This window comes from Talpa europaea, assembly GCF_964194135.1.
Source record: "Talpa europaea genome assembly, chromosome: 7".
Taxonomy (NCBI): Eukaryota; Metazoa; Chordata; class Mammalia; order Eulipotyphla; family Talpidae; genus Talpa; species Talpa europaea.
In genome coordinates this window covers 63,698,262-63,723,639 of record NC_140074.1, presented here as the reverse complement: position 1 = coordinate 63,723,639, position 25,378 = coordinate 63,698,262, and the positions used below count along the sequence as shown (strand labels likewise).

General features: G+C 51.9%; 1 protein-coding gene across 6 annotated transcripts in view; it reads right to left on the bottom strand.

The window, feature by feature from the left end:
- RGS3 (regulator of G protein signaling 3) overlaps positions 1 to 25,378 on the bottom strand; it is a gene marked incomplete at both ends in the record, with an annotated part of 117,433 nt that overhangs the window by 67,251 nt on the left and 24,804 nt on the right. For 3 of the 6 annotated variants that reach the window (XM_084238170.1, XM_084238171.1, XM_084238173.1), the window contains 10 exons: positions 937 to 1,048; positions 6,162 to 6,245; positions 8,532 to 8,728; positions 13,629 to 13,668; positions 14,511 to 14,862; positions 15,625 to 15,730; positions 16,516 to 16,597; positions 23,092 to 23,147; positions 23,746 to 23,836; positions 24,666 to 24,726. In XM_084238170.1, coding sequence (XP_084094296.1) covers positions 937 to 1,048; positions 6,162 to 6,245; positions 8,532 to 8,728; positions 13,629 to 13,668; positions 14,511 to 14,862; positions 15,625 to 15,730; positions 16,516 to 16,597; positions 23,092 to 23,147; positions 23,746 to 23,836; positions 24,666 to 24,726 — 1,181 coding nt within the window. Of the gene's footprint in view, positions 1 to 936; positions 1,049 to 6,161; positions 6,246 to 8,531; positions 8,729 to 13,628; positions 13,669 to 14,510; positions 14,863 to 15,624; positions 15,731 to 16,515; positions 16,598 to 20,655; positions 20,710 to 23,091; positions 23,148 to 23,745; positions 23,837 to 24,665; positions 24,727 to 25,378 lie in introns of those variants that run through there. The other 3 variants (XM_084238172.1, XM_084238174.1, XM_084238176.1) reach the window with 1 other exon arrangement.

The window sequence follows — 25,378 nt, the reverse complement described above, 5'->3', positions numbered from 1 at the left end:
GTGGCAAGAGAAAGCCAGAGAAGGAGAAGTTGTGACTTCCTGTGGGGCGGCAGAGTGGAGGTTTTCACACTGCCTGGGTTTCTAAGGAGGAAGAGCGGTGGGGGCATCAAGCATACAGGCCGGGTTTGCAAACAGGCAGGAAGTTTTCCTGGAGCAAAACCCGTCAAAACAGAATTCTTTCGTCGGGTAATATTTTCCTCCCTGCCCCTGTCACCCATGCTCAAACAGGTCTTGTTGTTGTTTTCATTAATCTGGGAGAGGAAATTGAGCCCCTTTCAGCAGAGACCTTAGGCGCCAAACCAAACCTCTCCACGGACCCTCCCAACCGGCTTTCCGTTCCCGAGTGGACAGGGCACGATGGAAAATTGCGGGTACAGACTCACTTCATGCTCCCTCGTGCTCCAGCTTACCAGCACCCAGCCACCCCTGCTCCGGCTTCCTGGGCCTCTGGTGGGGGGGATGCAGTGAGTGCAGAAGGAACAGTGGTCTCCTGTCCCAGAAACAGCCAGCATCTACTGGGCACAAGAGGTGGGCCCAGCACTTTGCCTATATGACCAAATTTAATATTCACAACAACCTTCTGAGATCTGATTAGTCTCCCACATTTACACATCAAGAAATAGGCTCAGAGGGGTTGAGTAACTTGCCCAGAGTCACACAGGAGAGGGGGCATGGTAAAGATTCAAACACAGACCTATCTGATCCAAAATTCTTCCCATTCCACTCCATGGCCTCCCTGAAACTTCCCTGGAAAACAAATCTCATGCAAAGTTCAGGGTGGCTAGGGAGGCTTGCTGGCCTAAAATGGAATATCAGCACCTAAGAGCCTACCAGCCCAAGGGCAGGAGCTGACCACTGGGGCTGAACCCAAGTTGAGCATGCAGGCTAGCCTGAGGGCAGGTGGGAGGGGCCCAAGGCTTCTCAGGATGCACTTACCTTCCTGAAGCTTCACACTCTGGAGGTAGAGGGGGTTCCTCAGCACATTGCAGCGACCTGGCTCGTCCTCCTTGGTGAAGAGCAGCAGGTCCGAGTAGGCAAACAGTGTCACCTACATTGGGAGAAAGCGAACAGAACTGGCTGCGCTGCTGCCCCAGAGGCCAGGAGCCATGACTCCCCTTGGCAGCCCAGGTCCTTGTCATCTCAGGTAGAGTCTGGCCGGCAGTGAAACTGCCCCTTTGCTTTGCAGTTTTCTATACTGCCACTCCTCAGAGTAGAAAGATGTAGACAGAATAAAAATGACCTTCACCCTCCATGGCAGATGGCCCCCCACAAACCTCTCCATAGCCTGATCCTCCCACGGGCCCACATCTGGGACCAAACACCCCTGGACTCTCCAGCCCAGTACCCTGGGCTTGGAGTCACCCTTGAGCTGGGGGAAGCTCCACATTTGCTTATATTCACCTCAAAACATCTGGCTAAACAAGAAGCTGGAATCAGAAGTCACGAGGCTCCAATTCTAACTTACCATGAAAAATTGGTTAAGTTCCCCGGACACCCACAGCCTCAGGCTTGTCATCTATGCAAACCGAGACAGTCCCTGCCCAGTTCTCTCCTTAGCTCCTTTCACAAGCTCTATGTAGACTGAGAACTGAAGCGTCATGCAATGGAGGAGGCATTATTACCAAATCCCTTGCGGGTAGTTCTAGCTGCATTAATGTGCAATCAGTTAAAAAAAAAAAATAGCTAGTTACTTACGCTCCAATACAGACATGTACATAACTTTTATCTCTTTTATAAGTAGCTGCTCCAAAAATAAAGGAGAAAGCTATTTTTAGACATTATAGGTAAACAAACAGGCATGCTCAGCATATTTTTATGCTTAAAAAAATCTACTTGATCCCCTAAAGCCACTAAAGATTACACTGTTCTTTGTTTTGCAAAGCCTACAGTGGTCTTTGGTCATAAGCAATAAAAGCCAATTTTAGGTCCTTCGAAGAAAGCAAAGTATTATTAATTGCATGACTTTCCTTTTCAGGTGTCAAAACCCAATACTTCACTTCTTTGAGAGCTGGCTGGGAGTGCTTGGCATGTACAACTAAGGGCCACAGTGAGAGTGCACTGGGTTGTCAGTGAAGTTTAAAAAATCAGTATGTTGACATTTAGCTATAAGACCATTAAAGACGAACTACCAGCTCCACCTCTAAGACCCTGTACCACAGAAGCATATATAACCATCTATAAATAAGAACATATGAGGTGTTCTCAGCAGCATTTCTGCCATTGGAAAAGAAAGAATATAAATAACCATTAGAGAGAGTGAATACAATCCAGTACCCTGCCTTCATGTGGCAGAACTGCATGTAACCATTAAAAGAATAAAGGAGAGCTATGTGGGTAGGAATGAAAATCTGTCCATCACAAGTCAAAATAGTGCCATGTGCAAAAATACCTAGAGTAAAGCAAAATTATACATCTGCCTGTATTTAGACATTTTTTAAATGTCTAAGATACTCACTGCACTCTTCACTCTAGGAAATAGGATTTTACTTCACACTTGCTGCTTAAATTGTACTACTCTACAGTGGGAATCTGCTACTTTTGTAATTTCAAAATACATAAATCCTTTTTAAAGTACCACTTGGTTCTTGAGCTTAGTACAAACAGAGGTTTGAGGGAAAAAGAGGGTTTCAGGTTTGAGGGCCATAGACACAACAGGAGGCTCAGAGGCACCCATGAGGGCTTAGGACCCTGAGCTGGAAGGCGTCCTGAAGGTGACGCCAGCCAAGGCCCTTCTCACCACGGCCCTGTTCCAACAGAAGCCACTATTTGCTGAGGACTTACTTTCTGCTCAACAACAAACAGAAATCAACACTGAAGACAATGGCATCATTGACCTTTTTACAGAGGAGAGCCCTGCAGCTCAGAGAGGTGGACTGTGATGTGTCCCAAGGTGAAGTGAAGTGTCCCAAGATGCACAGTCAGGGACCATTGCCTAGTGTGAGACCCGAGTTCTCTGTATAGGAAGAGGCAGCACTACAACTACTGCTGTCTTTTCCTTGAATGCGAAAGACTCTGAAGAGGCACTATAAAGGAGGCCAAAATAATGAAGAAAATGATCCAAGAGCTGAGAAGGATGTGAGAAGCTGGTTGTCTGAGGAAAGACTTCAAAGTCCAAGCAGTGAAAGGGAGAAGGTTCTAAACTAGCTCGGCACAGGCAAATCCTCAGGCGAATCCCTGACCCACTCAAGGGGAACCTGTTAGTCACCTCCAGCCCCACAGGGAAGCTGGCAAGGGAAGGGTTGAGGGAAACAGTCTGTCAGGAGCCTAAGAATTCAATAAATGGCCCAGAGCTGGATGGATGGCAAATAGGGAAAAGCCAGAGGCAAAGTGAGAAAAGTCCCAAGCCCATGCCCTGGCCTTGATTTCCAGAGCTGAGAATGAGGTCTAGACAGGAAGTGATTAAAGCCTGAAGGAAGAATTTTCCCAAAGGTCTGGTCAGGGAAAGGGCAGAACTGGCACACAGCAGGAGACAGAGCAGAGGGGCAAGTGTGCTAGGGAGGGTCAGGGGGACCCCTCTTCCATCTCACCAGCATCCTGCTGGCCTGAGTCCAGCAGAAGCCACAGCAGCCCACAGTGGAATGATGTCCATCTTCATGCCACCTTCACAACAGGCCAGGGAGACCTCTAGGTGTCTTCCCCATACTTGCTCCCTGGAAACATCTGTTTTCCAAAGGACCCTGGGTTGCAGGATTGCTTGGTAAGGAAATCCTTGCAACTTAGAGGGTCACTCTCAAGTAGCCCTAAGCAAGCTTCCTCTTGGGAATCCCGCCCAGGGCAGGGCTGGCAGAAAAGACTTTGGTGCCTTAGTTAATGGTAAACTCAGTGAGACAAGTAAAAAGTGAGGGCGTGTCTAACTTGGGGCCCACAGTACTCCTGAAAGCTCTAGCACAGAGTCAGGCTTCGTTGGAGAAGTTCAGTAACTATTGTTTCCATGTATAAATGAGGTTGCTCCAAAGTACTGATTTGATCTCAGGACACATTAATCAAGTGACTTCTAGGAGGGGGGTGGCTGGATCACCTCATAGACTGGATCAGCTCACAGACATTAGCACACTGGACAAGGAACCAAGAGGGAACATTCCAGGAATAAAGAGTTCTGATGAGCATTAGGGAAGACTTTATACAATTTAGGTTGCTTCCATTGCCTGGCAGGGCTGCCCCTCAGACTCCAGAACTGGCTGGAAAACCACTGGTTGGGAAGTTACAGGGAAGCAATTAGAAGAGATAACTCCTGAAGGCCAACCAACACTCAGATTCTACCATCTTAGCCAAATCCCCCTTGAATTTGGTTTATCTTTTTTACCGGAATAACATGACAGGATAGCAAGAACCACATATTTGCTTCCTAGTATACTTCAAGGAAAAAAAGTCTTGATTTTCCTTGATTTCAAATTATTTCTTTCCATCTCCAAAAGGGGGTCTCAGTTCCAAGGCCCCAGAGATCCAGTAGGCAAGGATGTACTGAACAGACAGGAACTGTCATCAGCTCTGGCTTCTGCTTGTGGTTGCTCGTTTGTTTTTAACAAACGTGCCAAAGGCAGCATGGAGCATGCAAAGAGCTGAGCCAGAGAGCTGGAAACTGGTCCTAGGTTTGTCCCTTGCAATCCTGAGACTCTCAGGCCCCAGTTAATCTCACTGGAGACTCAGTTTTCTCATCTCTACAGAGGGGACAATTGTGCCACTCGTGGGATGGTGGGAGGGGCTGTAAGAGCTAATTGGGATCAAGTCTATAAAATGCATGCACAGTAAGGATACCCAATAAGTGCTCAGTGTTCGAAGGCTTAATGGTGAGGGGACAAACAAAAGAGGAGATTGAGACTTCGGTGAATGTTTTGGGGTGCCTGCCATTGCTAAGTGCCTTCTTCTGAGTCTGGTGAATGGACAATCACACCACACTTTCTGACCCTCAGCCAACAGATTTAGATCTACCACACACTTATCACCAAGTACAGCTCCAAATGACTTCTTGTTCCTAAAACTCAAATGCCCCCTTTGTTCCTGCAGAGGTTATTCAGAAGACGTGCCAAGGCCCTTGAGAAAGCACCCATCGAAGAGGCCCAGAGCAATGCCAGCATGGTGGCAATCACCCTGAAGTGTTCCCAGGGAGCTCTCCTGCAAGAAACAGAGCTCATCTGGAATAGATGAGTTCTGGCTATTGGTAGAAAAAGCAAGAGCAGCCATTTGTGTTCACCACAATTCAACAGAATGTCCCAGATGCTAAGGCTGGAAGGGCCCTTAGGGGTCAGCCAACCTCCTGCCCTGCCCTTGCTACACACACACACACAGTTGAGATGAGAAGACTGAGAGAGAAAGGAGTCATGGCTATCTGTTTCCCACCTCCCAGTTTCCTGATCTTTCTGTCTCACCAAGCTGCCACTCAGCTCAGCCAAACCCCATTGCCAGCTCTGAGTCAGTATCTGCTCTGCAGCAAGCTCTCTCCTCTCTTCAAGGCCCCAGGTAGACAGCTAGACCTCAGGGTACAGTGTCTATGCCCAAGGAGCCTCCAGCTCATGGGACTGCACTGGCACGTGGCCAGATCTAAGACTGTGGGTGAGTGAAATCACACACACACACACACACACACACACACACACACACACACACACACGCTGTCAGAGATAAACTGGGGCCAGCTCCCCAGAGGAATGGCATAACCTCTGCACCTGGCCTGCTTTTGGCAGAGGTGGAGTCCAGGAGCAGTCATAGACTTATTCCTCAGAAGAGGATTTGAATTAATACAGACCCAGAAGACCCAGGTAACTGGTGCCGCTCTCAAAAGTCTCTTTGGCTAACAGGTCTGACTTTCTCTTCTACGAAACCACTCATCACAACAGGGGTAAATGGCCACCTTTTTCTGCTCCTTAGAGGAAGTTGGGATAAACAGTGGGATGTCTCTAGGGGTTGAGAAAATTTTCTAGCCATCAAAAATAAGCTAAACAGCTTTGAGAGGTGGCAAACTCCCCATCACTGGCAATGTACAAGAAAAGGCTGGGAAGCCATTGGTAAGGACAGCAAGGAGGGGGGTGGAAGGCCATTTGGGTCTTTTCTGCCCTGAGACTATATGATTCTAAGACCATGAGGAAGAAAGCAGAATTAGGGGACAAGAGAGAGGGGCACGCGGTCCACCAGGGAATTCTGCGGGGAGCACACGTGAGTCTTACCTCGGCAGCCTTGTTCCTCCCTTCGTACAGCAGCAGCTCTTCTGAGAGTAGGAGGGTCCGGGCAGGGTTACAGAGATCTAAGGGCTGAAAACAAGGGGGGCAGTTCAAAGAGGCCTGATGGAGCTGGTAGGGAGAGAGGAGGTAGTTTGCCAAAGTTGGCCACTGATAACCTTCTAGAAGATGCTCCCCCTACCTCAAGAACCCCAACACAGATGTAAACAGAAAGACGGACACTGTGCAGAACTGTTGCTGTCACCTTCCCCAGCAACCCTCACCGTGATAGCTGCACTCTCTGGCAGGAAGTCCAACCACATGTTTAGGCCCTTGCAGTCCCCCCGCCCCCCCCCACCCCCTTTAGCTCCCAGCCCCCATACTCCCTCATCTTTCCTGTTCATGCCTGGCCTAAAGGTCCCCGCTGTCAGGTCTGGGCTCTCAGGATACCGCCAACAGTGCCGGATTTGGTCAAAGAGTACCTTTGAGGCTATGTCAACCCCTGCTCTACATTCATAACACACTTAACAGGCCCCATCTCAGTCATCAGTTCCCAGAGGCTAATTCTCATCCATACCTCTCATACCATCTCACTGTCCTGCCCCCTAACCACCGAGGAGCCTGTAGCTCCTGCTGAGCCTCATCTAGCAAAAGCTCTGGATCCCTAAGCTCTGGACCACTCGGCAAGACTTCTCGGGAACACACATTTACCAACTGGCTTCTAGGTATCCTACACCAGGAAGGTGCCAGAAGAAAGAGAATGAGACAAAAGTCAGCTACACACAGCAACCTGGATGGATCTTACAAATGGTGAGACAAAAGGCCAGGAAGAGTAGACAGAGCATGGGCCCATTAAACAATGCCAAAAGAAGGTCAAATGGGACTTGTCATTTATAGGAAATCACACCCAGATGGTTAAATGAAAGAAAAGCCAGGAAATGGTTATCATCAAGTCAGGCTGGTGGCTACGTCTGGTGGGAGGAGGGCATTACTATTGAGGAGAGAGAGTCAGGCTTCTGGGGTTGTGCAACAGCAAATGCTTTTATCTTAGCAGAGAGCAGCTTTATCATTATCTATTGAACTGTATGTTCGAGTGTCATACCATTGGTGGCTGATATATTTGACAATTGAAAGGTTATAACTTTTTAAAAGCTAATTTTAATTTTTTATAGATACAGAAGTGAAAATGAGCATGAACCTTATGGATGCCAAGATCTTTGTGTTCCATCCTAGGAAAGGCCAGGCCCTCCTGAGGGAGGTGGCTAGAAAGAGGCGTATCACCTGCTGGATCTTAGTTGTATGCAGAAAAGAGTGAACTCTAAAATCCATGGGATGGATTTGGGATGGCCCAAGCTGTGGGTGCCAGGGAGACCAGAGAAAGACCCGACGGTCATGGTCATGCTGCTGCTGAGAGTCTGAAATAATAGAGTTGTTCTGGAAGCAGTTTGCAGTATGTAGAAAGAGTCTTTAAAATGTTAATGACCCCTGACCTGGTCATTCCACTTCAGATATCTCTCCCCAGGAAAACAATTGGAGAGGCAATACATGTACACACACTGTCATCACAGAAGTAGACAGAACATACATGTCTGAATAAAGAACTGGTTCAGTAAGTATGGCACATCCATAGACCAGAATAATGTGCAGCCCCTACATAACACAGATGCAAAGAATCCTAGACCATGTGGGAAGTGTTCATGGTGTAGTCTTGGTTTAAAAAAGGCAACAGGATAGAAGATGCACAATAAGACCCGTTTGTTTTGTTCTGTTTTATGTGTGTGTTTGCATCTTAATATGCAGTCTTAAACATGTAATATGTTTTTGTTTTGTTTTTTAATACGTATATGTACAGAAGAGACTGGAAATGTTTTACACAGATTATATCTGGGTGATGGAATAAAGAAAGGTGATTCTAAGGAGAAGGGGCACTGGGGAGAAGAAGAGAGGGAGAACAGAAGAAGAGATCTGAATGAATACTGGCCAGACCTGTTCACTGAGACCAAGGAGATCAGACAAGATGCCAGCTCGAGATTCTCCCTTGACCAACAACAGGCCGCTGACGGGCCAGGAAGCAGGAGCCTTGGCAAACAGGCCTTGTGATATTATAACATGCAGCTGTTGTGTGGCTGGCCTGTCCCCAGAAAAAGGGGAGACTGGTGGATAGGTAGGAGAATCCCCTCATGTCTGGGCTTCCCTGTTTCTCCCCCTGGAAACTTCTGTTCCTCCAGAATCCTGAGTCCTTGAAGCTATCTGTGTTTCTTATCTGCAGTGGAGGGCCCTCAGACCTGGAATGACATGTCATCCCTGAGTCCTGGGGTGAAGGGCACCCCCTTTCTCACCTCCTCTTGAAGGAACCCTTGGGGTGAGTCACCAGCTCACCTGAACAAAGACAGGGAATACCAGGACCTTGGGGGCCAGGGTGACGTAGGTTCCATAGCTTGAGTGGGAGGTATGCGGCCTCATGACTGGGCAGTTCTGGTAATTTCCATGGCCCTTCACGGTCTGCACCGTCTTCATCAGCCTGGACTTCTTCCCCAGGCCCGTGTAGGACTTTCCTTTAGTAGGGCTCCCTGATTCTGTGGAATAGAGATCAATTCCATAAGGCATTTCTATCACCACTGCAAAAGCACCCCCTCTGCAGAATGAGTACACATTCAGGGGAATCCCCACGTCAGTGGTAAGTCAGGGCCTGAGCAAGGTGCTGAGAACACAGGCCCACTGCAGAAGAGTCTCAGGCCCTAGAGAATCCCCCACACTCCTACAGGAGCTACTGACAGGCCAGGACAGCAAATCCAGCCTAGGACGGAGCTGGGAACCACCCAATTAAAGGAGCCGGCATCCCTATTTGGTGACTCAGGGTCTGATTCAGTTTGGTCTCATACTTCTAGAAATCAGAAAATCTTTCAGATTTAAAAAATCAGAAGATATGACTTCCCGGGCCCACAGTCCCCCAAAGAATCAATCAGAGCAGAGCAGCGACCGTCCTATGTGGCAGAGCGTGCACTCCTTTTGCCACCGCCCCACCATCCCCTGCACATGCCCAGCAGAGCCACCGATCCACAGCCTCCAGGGCCCCGTGGACAAAGGACTGGAGACCCGTCCCTGTAGTGGCAACAGACACCAGTCTTTCCCATGATGTATCAGGGCCTAACCTCTGCTAGCCACAGAGCTAGAGCAGCCTGGCTCCAAAGCAAGTCAATGCACAAAAAGGAATCATAGCTGCTGCTCCAGTCTCCGGAAAGAGCACCAGCTCTGGAGCTAAAGGCTGAGCCCAAATCCCACTCTGCTTGCTAGCTTGTGGCCTCGGGTGACTCACATCCCCCTCTGAGTCTGAATTTGCTCAACTGCAACATCAGTGCCAGCTCCTGGGGCTGCTGTGAAGACTGCATGATACACTCCAAGGAAAGCCCTCAGGACAAGACCTGGACACCGGTCAGTGAGCTCGGACTTTGTGTGATTCTTGTCATTGTGGGGCCTCCACTGGGAAAAGAGGTGCATCAGGTGTCCCGAGGCAGCCTAGGAATCCTCAGGAATCACAGCTAGGAGGTACTGCCAGCTTGGCCACCAAGTCACAGATGATTCCAATCAGAAAAAGGAGGGAGGGAGGAAGAGGAGGAGAAAGACAAGAAGAGAGAAAAACATCCCCAGGGAAAGAGCAAAAGGCTGCAATGGCAGGGGTGGCTTACAGGTCTTTATCACATCTCATCCTGGGGGCAGAGAAGCAAAACACAGCGTAGCTAAAAATCAGGGATTCCCAAGCAATCAGGCTGCTCACGTACCTGGGCCCCACTCTGAGGACTCCTGCTGGCCAGTGTGTCATTGACCAGCCCTCCCTGACCTGGGTGCCCAGTTCAGGTCTCCTCCTGCCTTCCCTCCTACCCCTGGCAGCCAGGGGGTGAACAGGAAACATGACCCCCAACTACATCTCGGGGAGGCTCCCCACCAACGCGAGGTCCATGGCCTCAGAAGAAGCTCTCAGCTCAGAAGGTTTCATACTTGCTTCCTCCGCCCACCTCATGCCCCTTCTCACCCAGCAGGGTGAGAAAAACAAGTCCACTCTCCCGACAAGTGACCACCGATCACAGCTGCATCTTGGGGCAGTGCTCAGACCATAGTCACATAAACCACTTCCTGCCTGTTTTAGAGGAGCAGAAAGAGCATGAGCCCAGAATGGGGCAGTAAGGCAGGTGCAAGAAGTCGCTCGGGTCCTCATCAGGTCAGGCCCAAGCATGAGCTCAGGCCCCTCCCTTTGCAGAAAGAACCCATGCTGGGTCTCCAGAGTCACACTAAATTGGAGTTGGACGTGACCCCTGAACTTGAGCACTGGCATCCCCAGAGACTTGCTGTGCAACCCTGAACAGCTTCCTTCCCCCTCTCAGCCAGAGTTCTGCAAAGTGGAGACAACACAGGTCACTGCCTTGTAGGTGGGAGGCTCACAAAAGAGACCTGATAGGGAAGGGGTTGATGGATGGTTCCAGAGTATAAGTGCATCAGGGATTATTACAAACCCCAAGCCAATGAAAAATCCACCCTTTGGGGCTGCATTAGGACAGGGCTACTGAGCCCTAAGCCATAGTGCAAAGGGGGTTACAGGGCCTGGAAGTCAACAATCTACTTTAACATGGCCTAATAAGGTCAGAAAAGGCAAAACCACACAGGATGACAAGCCAGGGACAGAGACAAAATAAACCACAACAAAGAGGAAAGTTACTGTTTACTGATACTGGAATCAGGCCCTGTGATGCCCAGGTGCAGGGCTTTCAGAGAATCCATTCTTGCCCTGCCCTAGCCCAGCTCCACCGGCTGTCATAGATCTTCACCTTGGCCCAAAAGAGTCATGAATAGACCACTGGACACACACCTCTGCTTTAGACAGCAGAAGTCTTCTTGGCCCTATTTCATAGACACGGCAACTGAAGCCTGGGAAGTCTGGGTGACATGTCCACGGTTATTTGGGCAATAAAGACTATAAGACAGGTTCAACCCAGGTTTTGTGGCTCTCCCACCCTAGTGCCCCATCTCCATAAACACTAGGACACTCCTGGACAATGGGTACCTTTGGGCGTGACTCTGCAAAACACATTTTTGAAGTTTCTTTTTAAAAATGGTCCAGGTTGCAACGCAGCTACTGAGCTCTGTGAAGGAAAACACCTTGACTTCCTCTCTTCCCCCACACTCTGCCTTCTTATTACAAGCTCTGGTCCAAACCCCCACCTCACCCTTTTTTACGCTAACACCTGCTTCACTGACAAAACACAGTAATTACTCAGCTTTGCTCCAGCTTCTGAGGTGAGCCCTGGCAGTCATCCCACCCGGCAGTGGCAAATCTGAGGTCAGACTGCCCTCACAGGGCAGGGGACAATGCCGAGGGCCCCAGGGGCCCCAGGAAAGATGCCAACCACAGGCCAGTAGGTGCCCCAGTGCCCAGAATGGCACCAGAACCTATTCAACTCAAAATGGTTCAACGCCCCCTCCTGAAAGGAGGTCAGGCAGTCCAGACAAAGTAAGGGACAGAAACTGGCACCCTTGTGACAGACATAACCTCTGGAGAACCCCCAAGTATGCGGAGTCCTGTGTGGACCTCCCTGGTGGCACAAGGAGTTAAATCTCAGCACTATCAGCTATCGCCAGCCACTGCAGCAAAAGTTTGATCCCTGGCCAGGGAGCTAACCCACATGGCACGGCAGGCCTCTCCTGTCTTGCTTGCTACTCCCCTCAGCAGTGTATTTCAGCATATCCACCTGTTTTGCTCCCCACTCTGTCTCTGGTGAATTCTCTTACCCCCACCCCAACCTCACACCTCTGGCCTATACCCCAGCTCTTAGATGCATAAATAAATCTTAATAAAGGAAGTCCTGTGTCCTGAAGTCCACCCCTCTCTCTCTGAACCCCAGAGCTGTGAAGATTTGATCCTGGTAAAGAGCAAAGATGTCCTTGGGTAGCAGAATACACAAAGTACAGTGAAGATCTTAATACAAAAAAGGCTATTGTTGCTGCAAACATCATCATCCTCTCCACCTTGTCAACTCCCCACCCCTGTGACTTAGATATCTGTCCTTCTTGGTTCACTAAGTACTGTATCCTCAGAGGGGAATCAGAACATGTATCCAGGTTGGGAGAGTCCCAGGGGAGATTGGTGGCATCTCTTAGGCTGAGAGAAAATCAATCCCTGACCTCTAGGCCACTGCAGACATGCTCCAGCTCCCTTCACACACTGTGTTCTGCAGCCCTCAGAGGCTACCGAAGTCATTCTCCTTCTATCACTCAACTGAAATGCTACTGTACATGTGTCTTTCAGGCTCTGGGTCCAGCACTGGATCCACAGAAAGAAGCCGGCCGGGCCTTGGCCTTCATGAAGTCACTAGTTAGCAGTGGCATTCCAGCCTGGCCTAAAAACTAAGGGTGTTTTTATAAGCTCACTAAGGAATCATTCTCAGATTTCTCCTCAAAAGGAACACCCATTCATTTCCAACAGACCAGGCCCAGCTGCTCAAATGACCAGCCTGGAGAGAACAACGATGTCCCCCATCAGCAACTTTGAGCTCCGTGCCCCCAGAAGGCACAGGCAGGCTTCCAAGCACCTGCTACAAACCATTCACTGCAAGTCTTCACACTACTGCCTGAGGGAGACAACAAGGGAGGGGCTGCAGGTGGTCTGTCAAGGCCGGAGGCCAAATGGCACTGGGAAGGCACAGAGGAACATCAAGCCCACCCAATGTGGCCATCATGGACCACCTGGCAAGGCTGGTCTAAACCTCCCAGACACCAACGAGAACCAGGGGTTTGGAGGGTCTGAAGGAATGCGAGCCCGCTCCAGCATCAAGACTGAGCTCTCCAACTTCCAAGAGGAGGAACTGCTTTTGAGCCCAGCTTCTCTCCCTGGTCCTTCAAAAAGAGACTCAGGTTTTGAAGTCAGGAGGAGAAGAATCCATGCAAACAGCGGAGATATCCATGTGTTTCAAAGACAACTTCCCTCCCTCTGTCTAGCTCTCTCTGGGTAGTCACTAGTCATTATCTCCTCGAATTCTCCCTCAACCCTCTGAGGTGGGAAGGATCAGTTCCATTTTACAGATAAAGAAACAAGGCTCAGGGAGGTGACATGAGTTGTTCAAAGTCACACGGCTAGAACTCCAACCTGAGACCTCCCAGCTCCAAATTCCATTCCCCCGTCCTTGCAGATCTGCCCACGTGCCTACAGTACTGACTGCTCAGCAAATCGGATTGAAAACCTAAGTCCTAAACAGACCATCTCTTAAACTACCCTGGTCACAGCCCCTCTCTGCCTTCTTAGTTCAGGCTCCAAGGAAGAAAGGTCTGGTTCAGGGAAGGAGAGGAGATACCCAGTGTAAAGAGTAGGGGTTGTTGACCCTGTGACGAAGGCCTCTGAAATCAGAGGGAGAGGCCAGGCCCAGCCTCCCAGCTACCTCTCGCCATCCCCACCAGGTTGGAAGGCACAGCAGAAGAGGGTAGACTCACCTTCAGGGATGGCATCCTCCTGGTACACAGGCCGCAGCAGCTGCAGGAGAGACAGGAGAAGCTCAGCCCCAGCAACAGGGTGGGACCACCAGGAGGGCTGCTCCCCAGGGCTGGTCTAGGCCTAGGAAGAGAGCCTCTCAGGGCACCAGGGCAAAGCAGCAGCACAGCTGAGGGGGAACTTGGAGGGAACACAGAATCCAGAATCCTAGGTTGAAAGCGACTTTAGCTGTCATCAAGACTAACCCCAGGTCCCCAACTTCCTTTATGGCAGCTTGTTCCAAAGTGTGTCCCATGGAACACGGGCATTGTGGGATGCTAACAACCTGCCAGAAAGGTGGCACCATCAGGGAATTTTGGGAACTGCTCACTTCAACAATTCTAAACCACCTTTCATAGCAGGATGCCCTCAGAGCCTCAGGTGAACGTGCGTTGGAAAACTCCCAGAAGGGGAAGAAAAAGGATATTTCTCAAATGTATCTGGCATCAGAATACTTCTTTCCCGGAGTAGCTCATGGGAATTATTTCAGGGCCCGGCATTCTGTCCTCCCGCCATCATCACATGGCGTCTGTTTTCACGCCCGCTATGACAAGGCTCACTGCCCAGCATGGCACAGACAGGCAGAAAGTTCATCCTTCTTCTGAGCTGAAATCTCCAGCCCTGTGGCATCCCCTGGTCCTGGATCTATGCCCTGAGGCTTACAAAAGTCCATCTGCTTCTCTCTACCCAGCACAGCCCTGCAGAGGCAGGGGCGTTCACACACACCCCACCTCCTGCCAGTACTCCTGATTCCTTGCAGGCTCCTCCAAACACATTTTGAGTATTCGCAACTTCCTGGCTTCACCCAGGGACCTTGCCCTCGACCTTTCCAGATCTATCCTTACCTGGCTCCCAGGGTTCAGCGGGGCCAGGATGATGTAGTTGGGGTCAGTGGGGGCCGTGGCCCGGGAGAGTGCAGGCAGGGTGTGCTGGCCCCCACGCTTTGTCACCTCCGAGTAGCGCTCCCAGCCACCCAGCAGCAGCCCGTCTGAGCTGTCACACACCAGGTGGCAGCTGTGGCGCTGCTCTGGCCGGGCCTGGACACCATGGGTGCAGTTCTTCTCCCGTTTGTTGGGGGGTGACTGGAGGTCATGCGTGGACTTGCAGGAGGCCCGTCGTAGGACGCCGCCGTCAGGGCCCGGCTTCACCTGGGGGACCATGCGCCACACGAGCAGGATGATCTCGCTAGGGCAGCTCCTAGAAGTTGGTGGGTAGGGGTCACATAGAGAAATTGAGTCTGAGGGAGACCAAAGTCAGCCAGGGTAGGGTCTATGGGGGAAGAGAAGTGTAGGGGAGCCAGGGAAGCCCCCAGGGAGGAAGGACAGGAAGGGATGTAAGAGGGTAACTGAAGTAGTCAACGAGGGGTCCCTTACATCAACTCTAAATGACAGGCAGCAGCTGAGAAGGACACCGAGGCCAAGGCCAGCTTAAAAAAGAAAGAATCCCGATCTCAACAAGTGATGTCTGTCACGAGCAAAACATAAGCAAGGAGGAGCAAGCCAGCTGCCTACGTGCAACCCCTCATCTCAGCATCCTAGGAGCAAACCTAAAAAGGGCCTCAAAAGGCTTTACCCCAGTGGCCAAAATTTGGGGCACCCAAACATTTTAGAGAATAACTTTTTTAATTGTGCGACTGAAACCTTGGCAACAGCTATACATTCTTAATGAACAAACGGCTTAGTGCTAAGGTGACAGAAACAATTAGCTAGCTGGAAAGCGACCCCCTGGAGATGCATCATGCACCACAGGGTTTGTCTGAGAGCTTCTTCCCCTGCTGTTTGCCCTGGGATCCAAAATTGCTCTGAGCCTGAACCTTCCATTTTCAGGCCAAGAAACTGATTCCCTGGGGAGCTGAGTGAATTGCTCACAGCTGGGCAATGGAGGGAAGGGCAAGAGCAGGGGGGAATAAGGCTGTGCGCCCAGGCAGGGGTGGGAGGTGCACCCGCTGCCCCCTGTCACCGGATCTCGTGTGCCAGCTCCACGCATTTCCAGTGCTCCACAGGCCTCTCATTCAGCTGCAGCACCGTGTCCAGCTGCTGCAGCCCTGCCCGCTCCGCTGGGCCTCCTGCAGGGACAAAGGAAAGTCGCTCGAGGGCTCGTGGAGTCCATGGCCCTCGCCAAACACCCAAGCATTTTGCCTCAGCAGTGACCACAAACCAGGACTGCCCTCTTGGTTTCTGCATCTGTGCAATGCAAGGCCAACTTGGCAGGGCTTAGGGGCGTTGATGAGAGGTGCCTCATCCCCACCTGCCTGCCTGCTGTCCACCCTCCAGCTATCCTACCTTCTGTCCCCAGGACCCCCCCAACCCCCTTGACAATGCGTCCATGTTGCCAGACTGCCAGACTCACAGATTCATTCATTCATTCAGCATCATTCATTGATGCCATCCTCAGGAGCGGGGACACCCAGATCACGGAGCCCTGGCTTCCCTTAGTATGTTCACTCTATGATCAGAAGTCTTTTTTGTGTGACAAATAGGGAGGGGGTCACTAATGTTAAATGCTAATCAAACTTGGAATAAGCTAAAACACCCCTTCCCAGGAGAGTACATAAGCAACTCTCACTTTCCCATGCAGCCATTACTGAAAATATAGATTTAGTTCCTGTTTGAAGTGATTGGGAAACAAAACATAAAAATCTATTTTCATTTTGATAAAAGCAAAAGGGAGAGGGGGGTATATCTTGATAAACCTTAGTTTCATCTATGGTCATTTAAAAATATTATTCTTATTGTTTTGAAAAGCCAGGACACTTGGCTCCAGTTTGGGGTTCCCCTTTCAGCTCCAGTTTTGTTCACAAAGCCCAGGTATGTGGCAGGAGAGGCTGGTGTCCCGGAGACACTCACTTACCAGAATCCACAGCCTGGACTCGGACGGGAGAGTCGCAGCAAATAGTGAAGCCAAAGCCATCCTTCCCCCTCGGGATGGTGATCTAGGACACAGTTCCGCCAGTTACTCCCAGAAGCGCAAAGCTCTGCTCTAGGGCTGGCAGCCCAGAGCCACCCCCTTTCCAAGGGAGCTGGAGCCAAGGAGGAGCCAGCCCCATGCTGTCCCTATCTCGACACAGGCGTGTTGGGCACTAGCTTGTGAGCCAAGCAGGAAAGCCAAGTGCTCAGGAGGTAAGCCCAGGCGGTGTGGGAGGGCCCAGGGTAAACACATAGGTGGCGTTGGAAGAGTGGACCTCACCATCCTCAGCCCTGCAGACACACGCAGTCCAGCCCTTTACCCAAGGGCCCACTGGAACCGCTCATCCCCACCTCGCCTGTATCCACTGTCAGCCATGGCCCTTCCTCTTTGCTCCCAGAAGTCTATAGCACATCCACCGAGGGCTGGCCCTGTGCTGAGGTCCAGAGATGAAGCCCACTAGGTTGTTCCTCTACTGGAGCAGAGGGGAGGGAAGACAGGCACACGCACACACAGCCTTAGGCCAAAAGCCAGGGAGGGGCAGGTGCAAGGTGTCAAGGCATCCAAGGAGGGCTGCCAGGTGAGGGAGCAGGGACAGGCACAGATGGGCCTCCAGGCTGAACCTCATTGGGGGCCCTTGTACACAGCAGGTCCATAACCTTACTTTCAGAAGTCCCCTGAAAGAGCCTTCTGTCTAGATTCCCTTTGCAAAGCACCACATACTTTGTGAGCTCCTGCTGCATGCCAGGCTCTGCTGAGGCCTTGGCCTCTGGCTCTCAGAGGACCTGGGGAGGGTATGCAGGTCTCTCCAAAACAAAGCAAGACATGACATGACAAGCACTGAGCAGAGCCTGTTCCTGAATTGGGAGCAGTGCTTAGTGTTTGACTTTGAGGGGCAGGCTTGGTGTGGGACAGGAACTCAGCGAGTGTCAGTGAATGAGGATGCTGGCAGCATCCCGGCAATAGCAAGAAGCTGCAGCCGCCCTGTGTGGTCTGCTGGCTCAGTTCAGATCGGCCTTGCTGCATTGCCCTTCTGTGCCCATTTAGGTTCTGGGTAGGGTGTAGACAGCCCTGTGCCTGGCCACCCAAACAACAATCATGGGCTGCTCAGAGATGTTCTATGAGAGCAAAAGATCTAAGGGAGCACAAGGGGCTCAGTGGGGTCCCAGGAGACATGCAAGAAGAGGTGGGGTACAGCATGATCCTGGGTGAGGTATAGGGAGGGCGTCCCAGTCAGCTGGGAGAAAGTCGAGGGCCGCCTGCCTGGTCAGGAGGCTTCCTATAAGGCTTGTCTCTTCAAGGCTGGGCGCCTGGCCTTCACCTGCCGGCTCTCCCAAAGGCCAGGCCTGAGGAAGGGGAGGGCCCCTTGGAAGCTGCTGGGGAGGCCCCTGAGGCTCTGCTTCCCACCAGCCCTGGGCCTGGATTCAAAGCCAGTTTGTAAAACAGGAAACCTGACAGACAAGGGGAGAGAGGAGGGGGCAGGAAAATACCCTGTTCCCATAAGAATTCTGGGAAAACACACAGCTAAGACAGGAAAAGGAAAAAAATGGAAAGAAAGAAAGAAAAACAAACTCTGGAGTGAGTGTGGAAAGCTCAGCCTGAGGCTGAGGGAAGATGTAGGGAGCCTGGTCGACTCCATGTGACCAGCAGGGATTTAGGGGGCCTTGCAACCCACCCCTCCAGACAAGCAAAAGCTGGGATCCCAAAGTTACTTTGGTACTTCCCCCGGCCATCCCATCAAGAGGGCAGAGCCACTCTGCCTGGGTTGCCAGCTCAGGACATAGGCCTGAGCTGAATCTGGAGCAGGTTGTGTGCCAGCAAAGCACACTGGCCCCTCGGCCAGGTGGGACAGTGGCCTAGAGCCCACTCTGTCTTCCTGGGCACCAGGAAGCTGGAGGCTGGGCAGGAGGGAAGAGGAGAAGGTGTCAGGAAGCAAGCTCCTCTCCTGTTCAGCACGACAGGGTGGGACGGTGTGAAGGAAGCAGAATTATCCTATGTCTGCCATGATCACTGATCACCCGAGGACAGTGTCCCAAGAACCCGACCATCACCTAAGGGGAATGCAGGGCTAGTTTCAGTGTGCTCGCTGGAGGCCTGCAGAGAGGAAGTGGTGGCCCCAGCTCTCAGATGAACCTTGGGCCTCTGGGTCGGGAGGTGAGGTAGCGGCCCTGCCTTCATTCAGAACTTAGCGGCTCCTGACAGGGGCCATCCTTCTCAGGGGGTGGTTCTTGCTCTTTCCTGTCCCAGGCAGGAACTGCTACTGCTCCCAGATCTCACCCCCACCACCACCTCACTTCTGCCCTCCTGCCTGGCTCTGGTCAACCACCATTCCTAGACTTCTACCCCAACCCCTCCCTGCCACCATTTGTGAGCACTTCTCTATGCACAGACCAGGCCCTGCGCTGGGCACATCAGACACCAAATTCTGTTTATGGTCTCAGCATCATCACTGGGCATTATCATCCCAATTCACTGTCAGGGAGACTGAGGCCCAGGGAGGTAAAGTTATATTCTCAACAGGGCCTCCCCGGTGGCGCAGCGGTTTAGCGCTGGGTTGCGAAGTTGCCCGCAGCCTCTGCAGCGCCGGTTCGATCCCCGGCTGCTCCCCGGCTACCGGAGGAGGGTCCCACATGGCGCGCAGACCTCTCCTGCTGCCCGCTGCTCCCCTCAGCAGTGTGCTTCGGTCCTTCTGCCTGCTCTGCTCCCCGTGCTGGCTCTGGTGAATTCTCTCACCCTCCCATGCTTCTGACTGTACCCAGTGCTTGTAGAAATAAAATAAATAAATCTTTAATAAAAAAAAAAAAAGTTATATTCTCAACAGCCACAGCTCAAGAGAAACAGGGCTGGGTTTGAACCCAGAATCAACAAAAACTGGTGCTCTCAACCTGTGCTGCTCTCTGACCCAGGATCTATCTTGAACTTGAGCCTCAGGCCTAGCCCACTCCTATTCCACTCTGACTGCCTCTGTGCCCTGGTCTTCTGGCCCACAGTCCTAAGGTGGCCAAGCACCTCTAAACCTCCCAGCCATGGCACACTCTGCCTCACTGTTCCGTTACCCTGTCACTGGTGTGGCACAGATGCTCTGCCTGCTTCAGGAGGGCAGGAAGGGCAGAGTGGGGTCGCAAAGGGGCGGGAACTGAGAGACAGGGAGGATGGCAGGGAGAACATGCCGGAACCATGGCTCAGGGCAGCAATGCCGCAGTGCAGGAAGCCGCCCTGGGCATCTCCCTGGGACCTAGACTGCTGATCAGAAAGAGTCAGGCTCCAGATTCCAGTGTGGACATTCAACCACGCAAAGGAACATTTCTGTACTTCTAAAATCAGGACCCTTTCCGAGCTCTCCTCCGGTATGCACATTCCACAAACCTGAATATCCCTTGCCTTCACCCTCCCTGGTGCCACGCCTTTTTGTAAAAAGAAAAAAAAAATTGTTCACCAAAATTCTAGAATAGTCTCAGAGGCTACTCAATCACCACTCCACTCTGCCCCACACGCCGAGACTGGAGGCAGAGAAGCCAAACCATCTCAGTGAAGTTGCGCTACAAACGCCAGAGGACTCGGAACCACCGCAAGGCATCAGGGTGAGCAGGGAGGAAAAGCATGTGTGCGCGCACATACAGAAACATCCCATCTCCCACACAATCACACACCAACAATCACACACACAGCGCAGGCCTGCCCTGCTATCCCATCGGAAGCGAGGAAAATTAGCAAAAACGCAAAACCTAGCTGTTCGGCAATCTAGCCATTTCCAACCTCAGACTGGAGATGCTTTTTCAACCCACACTCCCACTAGATTAAAATAATAGACTATCAACTCGATAATCTCACCCAGGACACCACCCCATCAGTGGTTCGGACAGAGCTGGACTCCTCCACCCTTCGGGAGGGCTGGTGGGGTAGTTAAAGGCTGAACCTCAGGACCAGCTCTGGCCTCTATCCCTTCCCTAGATCAAAATGAACCTGCAAGGTTCATCAAGGAGGAGGCAAGTAGGCCCTGCAGGGAGAGAAGCCTTGTCAGAGGGATCCCTCACCCTACCCCCCACCCACACTCCCAGTGCGGCCCCTCTGGGGCCACGCACCCACCTGGCGGTAGCGGCGTTCCGAGCACACCTTGCAAAGCCCATTGAACCGGTTCATGGCTGCGGGTCCCGACTCGGTCGCTGCCCCATGAAAACCCAGCTCTACCCCCCAGCTGCGGGAGCCCGCTCTGCGCCCTGTCAGCCTGGCATGACCGCCCTGGGAAGCCCGCCCCACAGAAGAATGGCAGGAAGTCACCTCTCACCTCCCCAAGCCCTGTCTGTGCTGTGTGCCTCTGCACGATAAGCCCGAAGGCTTCCTGAAACCTCGGAATGACAAGGAAGAGGGAGAGTTTTATATTAAAATTCCTGTCAACTAGTTAGTATTCCCCTGGCCTGGCGGGGAGAGGGCGCCTTTGTTCTGGCTGCATTCTCCGCCAGGGGCCACTTTGTGATTCCAATGTTCTCACAAACACCCCAGGCTGGAGGGGAACCCAGGCAGAAAACACAGCCCACTCTAACAGCCCCACCTCCCCCTGCAAGCCCATGGACCCCTGGGAGCAAATCCAGGGGATAACTCAGCCCAAAGAATCCAAAGACACCTTGGGGGGACTGCACCCACAGACAGCCCATCCCAAGACAGAAACACCACACATTTGGAGTCTGACGACCTGCCTGCCACTCACAAGCGCTGTGAAACTTGGTTTCTCATCCATGTAAGGATGTGATGATAGGTAGACCATAAAGCTAAACTGGAAAAGGACTTCTCATCTTCAGATAATCCAGCTTCCTTGTTTTACCCATGAAGAAGCTGGGGACCAGAGAGGTTTAGGTCACACCTCGGGGTAGCAGTGGAGTCAGACCCAAACTCTAGCCTTGTTCGCTGCCTTGTACAGCAGTACTTGGTGAGCCTGGCCCAGCTCACACACACCTCAGAGTCTCTGGGGAAACCAGCCACCCACAGATGTCCTTGGTGCCAGAGAGTGTCCCTTGGTACAGCTCAACTTTGGTTGCCATGAGAATGGCAAGGTCACCCAGGTTTCTGGGCCTCTAGCATCCCAGCCACACAATGGGGGAGTTGAACAGGTGACCTCTGGGGGCTCTCCCTGTGACCCAACCAAGCCTCTGACCATCAGTCCCATTTTAGACAGTCCCAAGGACATCTCTGAGAATACAAGCCCAGGAAAATCAATGCACCTCAGAAGAATGTCCCCATGGGCTCAGGCAGGCACTGTGGGACAAAATCCAGCATGAAGCAGGACTCCCTAGCCACTGAGAACCCCATGTGTTAATGTCCACATAATTCCCATTGGTCATGAGTGAGGCTCTCAGACACTGTCCTCTTGGTGCTCACTAAGTCCAGACAAAAGGAAGAAGAAATCTGCAGCTCCCTCCTGAAGCCACAAGAATATTTGAAATGCCTAATGAAACCACTCTAGGACTGTGCTATCCAATACACCAGCAACTAGACACGTGTCAAGGTAAATGTAAGTGAATCAAAATTACATAAAATTGGAAATCCAGGTCCTCGGTCATACTAGCTATGTTTCAAGAGCTCAGCAGCCACCGTGGCAAGCTGCTACCATAATGGACAGTGCAGCCCTCGACTGTGAGCTCATGAGGGCAGAGATGCTGACTTTCTCTGGGCTATATCCTGGTGCCCAGCACAGGCACGGTCGTGGAGATGCTCAAGCAAAATGAGTGAGGCAGTGAAAGAACTGAATAAATGAAAGGGAAATTTTTGTAGAGTATAACACTCCTACATGTAAGATTTCACCATGGGGAGTACCAATATCATCTCTTCCCAACTAGGCCAGATGCAGGAAGCAGCATGGCCCAGGGCACTCCACAGGCGGCCAGACCTTGCTTCAGAACCTGCCTTGCTTCAGAAGCGCACACCTGCTGGCTGTGTGGCTGTGGAGAGTAACCTCACATCTCTGAAGTCTGCGCATCTCTCTCCTCTGTGAGACGGGGAAGGAACCACCTCAGAGGTGAGGACAGTATGGGGGCACAGTGGCACCTGGCAGAGGGCCACCCAACCACTGCAACTTTTTTCCTCCCTCTCTTCATTGTAGGAGGGTCACCAGCCATGTCTTAAGAGGCAGAAATTGGGAGAAGGTTCCAAAATCGCCACGTGAAGTTTTCCTATGGATTCAACACCCTAGGGGAGTGAGAAGCCACTGGTCTTGGGCTTGGATTCCCAGGTGCTCCCTCACATCAAGTGGGCCTAACCTGAGAGGGTGACCTCATCACAGAGCCAGAGGTAGCAATGGGGCAGGATGGGGGCACAGAAAAGAGAGAATTCAGATTCCAATGACCACAAGTCAATAAGAACCTGAGTTGTCCTTTTCCAGGTATGGGGACTCTGCTCTCTCTCATCCCTGCCCCAAGCAAAGCTCAAAAGGTAGCCCCTTAAGTGTTCATGCTTGTGGAGTGGCCAGGAGCTGGTAAGAGAGGAAACAGCACTTGGGCCCATCAACCCTGCCCAGCTGCCACTACCTACCTTGAGTTTCTGCCCATTTTCAGTGTCCTCACCTCCTGGCATTCTCAGAAGTGGGTCTGGAAGATGACAGAGCAGTCAGAACATTTCTGTGGCAGATAAGACACCATCCCACAGATCCCTCCAGAGGACTAGTATGGGCTGACAGGCCCACACAGCTGCCCAGGTCACTCCCGGCCTCTAGGGGATGCCCAAAGCTCAGGTCAGGCAGGGGACCTGCAGCAGGAAGGATGGGGCAGAAGGGACACAAAATCCAAGCCCTGAGCCTCAGGTCTCATGGCAGAGCCCACCCCCCTAGCCATAAGCTGGCCGTTCCAAGTCACCAACACAGCCTAGCAGGGATCATGAGACCACTGACTGTGGGAAGGGGCCGTGCAAGGAGCTCCTGAAGTCCAGTCCTCCATGAGCTAGGGCTGGAAACCTTGTGGTGTCAGGCTCTTAGCCTCTCCAAGGAATGTCCAACCAGATAAACAGAGGTGCCGTGGGCCCTAGGCTACCTATAGCCTGCATTCTAGCGGGACCAGTGATATAATCAAAACCTGGGGTGACAGGGCCACAAAACACAGGGACTGATGCTACTGCCCAGAAAGGGAGGAGGGCAAAGCAATAGGGTCAGAGCAGCACATCTGCCAGAAGCTGAAGGTGGTGTGCTCGAACCTCTCAGGGGCCGCAGTCGCCTCCTGGCCACCTTTAAGTGTTTCGTCCGGCCCAGGTCTTCCCCCAGGAGGTAGTACCAGCCGCTGATCTCCTGTCATGAGAGAAAACATCACGAGCTCAGACAGAAGAGTCAGCCTCCAGCCCCCCTCAAAAAGCAGTAGCTGCGTAGCCTCCCTCAGGAGCAGCATCTCTACAGAGAGACACTCTAGTCTCTCTGCCCAGAGGGAGCTACTATGCTTAACCTCCAGGAAGCCTTCCCTGATGCTCCTAACAAAGCTGGTCCTCCCCTCTGCTGAGTCCCACAGCCTCTTAGCCTTGGAGAACAACTATCTCCTTGCATACCTGCCTCCTCCACTAGGCTGTGTGCAAGCTCTTTGTTGTGCCCAGCACTGTGCCTGGTCTATAAATGGAGCCCAATAAATGATCAGAAGGGAAGGCGTGATGGAGGGATGGAGAGGCTAGAAGGTGGAGAGCAGTCTAAGGCTCCTTGGGAGACAGCTTCTCCTAAGAGGGAATGAAGCTGAGGCTGCAGTCAAGAGAATATATTGGGGACCCACACATGGGATAAAGGGCCCTCAGTCACCTACCCCAGACTTTACTTCCGGGCCCCCCACCAATTCCATGTGAGCAAGCCACCAGGACATCTCCAGGGATGTGCAAAACGAGCTCATCCCTCCTCTACTCAAAAGCCCCCAGATGGAAGTATGGTATAAAGCAGAGATGGATAAGGGACTGGTTACCCAGATGGAGAGGGTCTCTAGATCTAAATAGTCCTCACCCAGCCCGAAGGAAAGCTCCATAAAGAATGCTGCTTCTCGCTCACTCCCTGAGCACCTGCTAGACCTAGAAACATGAAACCTAGTACCCAGGCAAGATAGCACCCAGAGAAGACCACAAGACGCACCTCCCCTAGGACCCACCTTGTCCGGAGTCAGGAGGGACTTCACCCCGAAGCTCATGCAGCCGATGAGTCCACTCTGTCTGGGAGAACAACAGAGGCTTGAACCAGTACTGTTTCATCACACTACACGGGGAGATTGAGAATCAAGTGTAACCTGGGTTTGCCTGGTGCACTGTGGTTTGCAAGAACTTGGACCTGCATCTTCTCATTTGAGCTTTCCAGTTTTGTGAGTTGGGCTGGAGAGGAATTGTTCTCTCCATTACACAGAAGGAAAAAACCTAGCCTCAGAGTTATCTCCCTTCCCAAGGTCACAGGCTGCTGGCTAATCAAGTCCATGGAACCCAAGCATCCTAAACCATGGCGCTGCTCCCTCCACCATCCCAGAAGCTTGGCCCTACCACCCAGGTTTTAATTGCCCCAGTGCTGAGTGGATCTGAAGAGCTGAGCCCCACAAGAAATTCTAGCTCCCACATCAGCTGGTGAAACCCAATTGAGAAGAAAAGTTATAAGACCTCAAGCCCAAGAAGTTTGGTCTCAGGTCCAGGCAAGACCCTGGCAGTTGTAGGACAGCTCCAGACCAAGGTCCAGACCAGCATGACTCACAGATTCACCAAGACTAGCCTGCACTGGCTGCCAGCTGAGCAAGAAGCATGAGGCTGCCGCACTATGGCAATGGGGCAAGTTAAGTCATTCCAAATCCTTGAAAACTCTTCTGTTGAGCCCCAGCTTGTA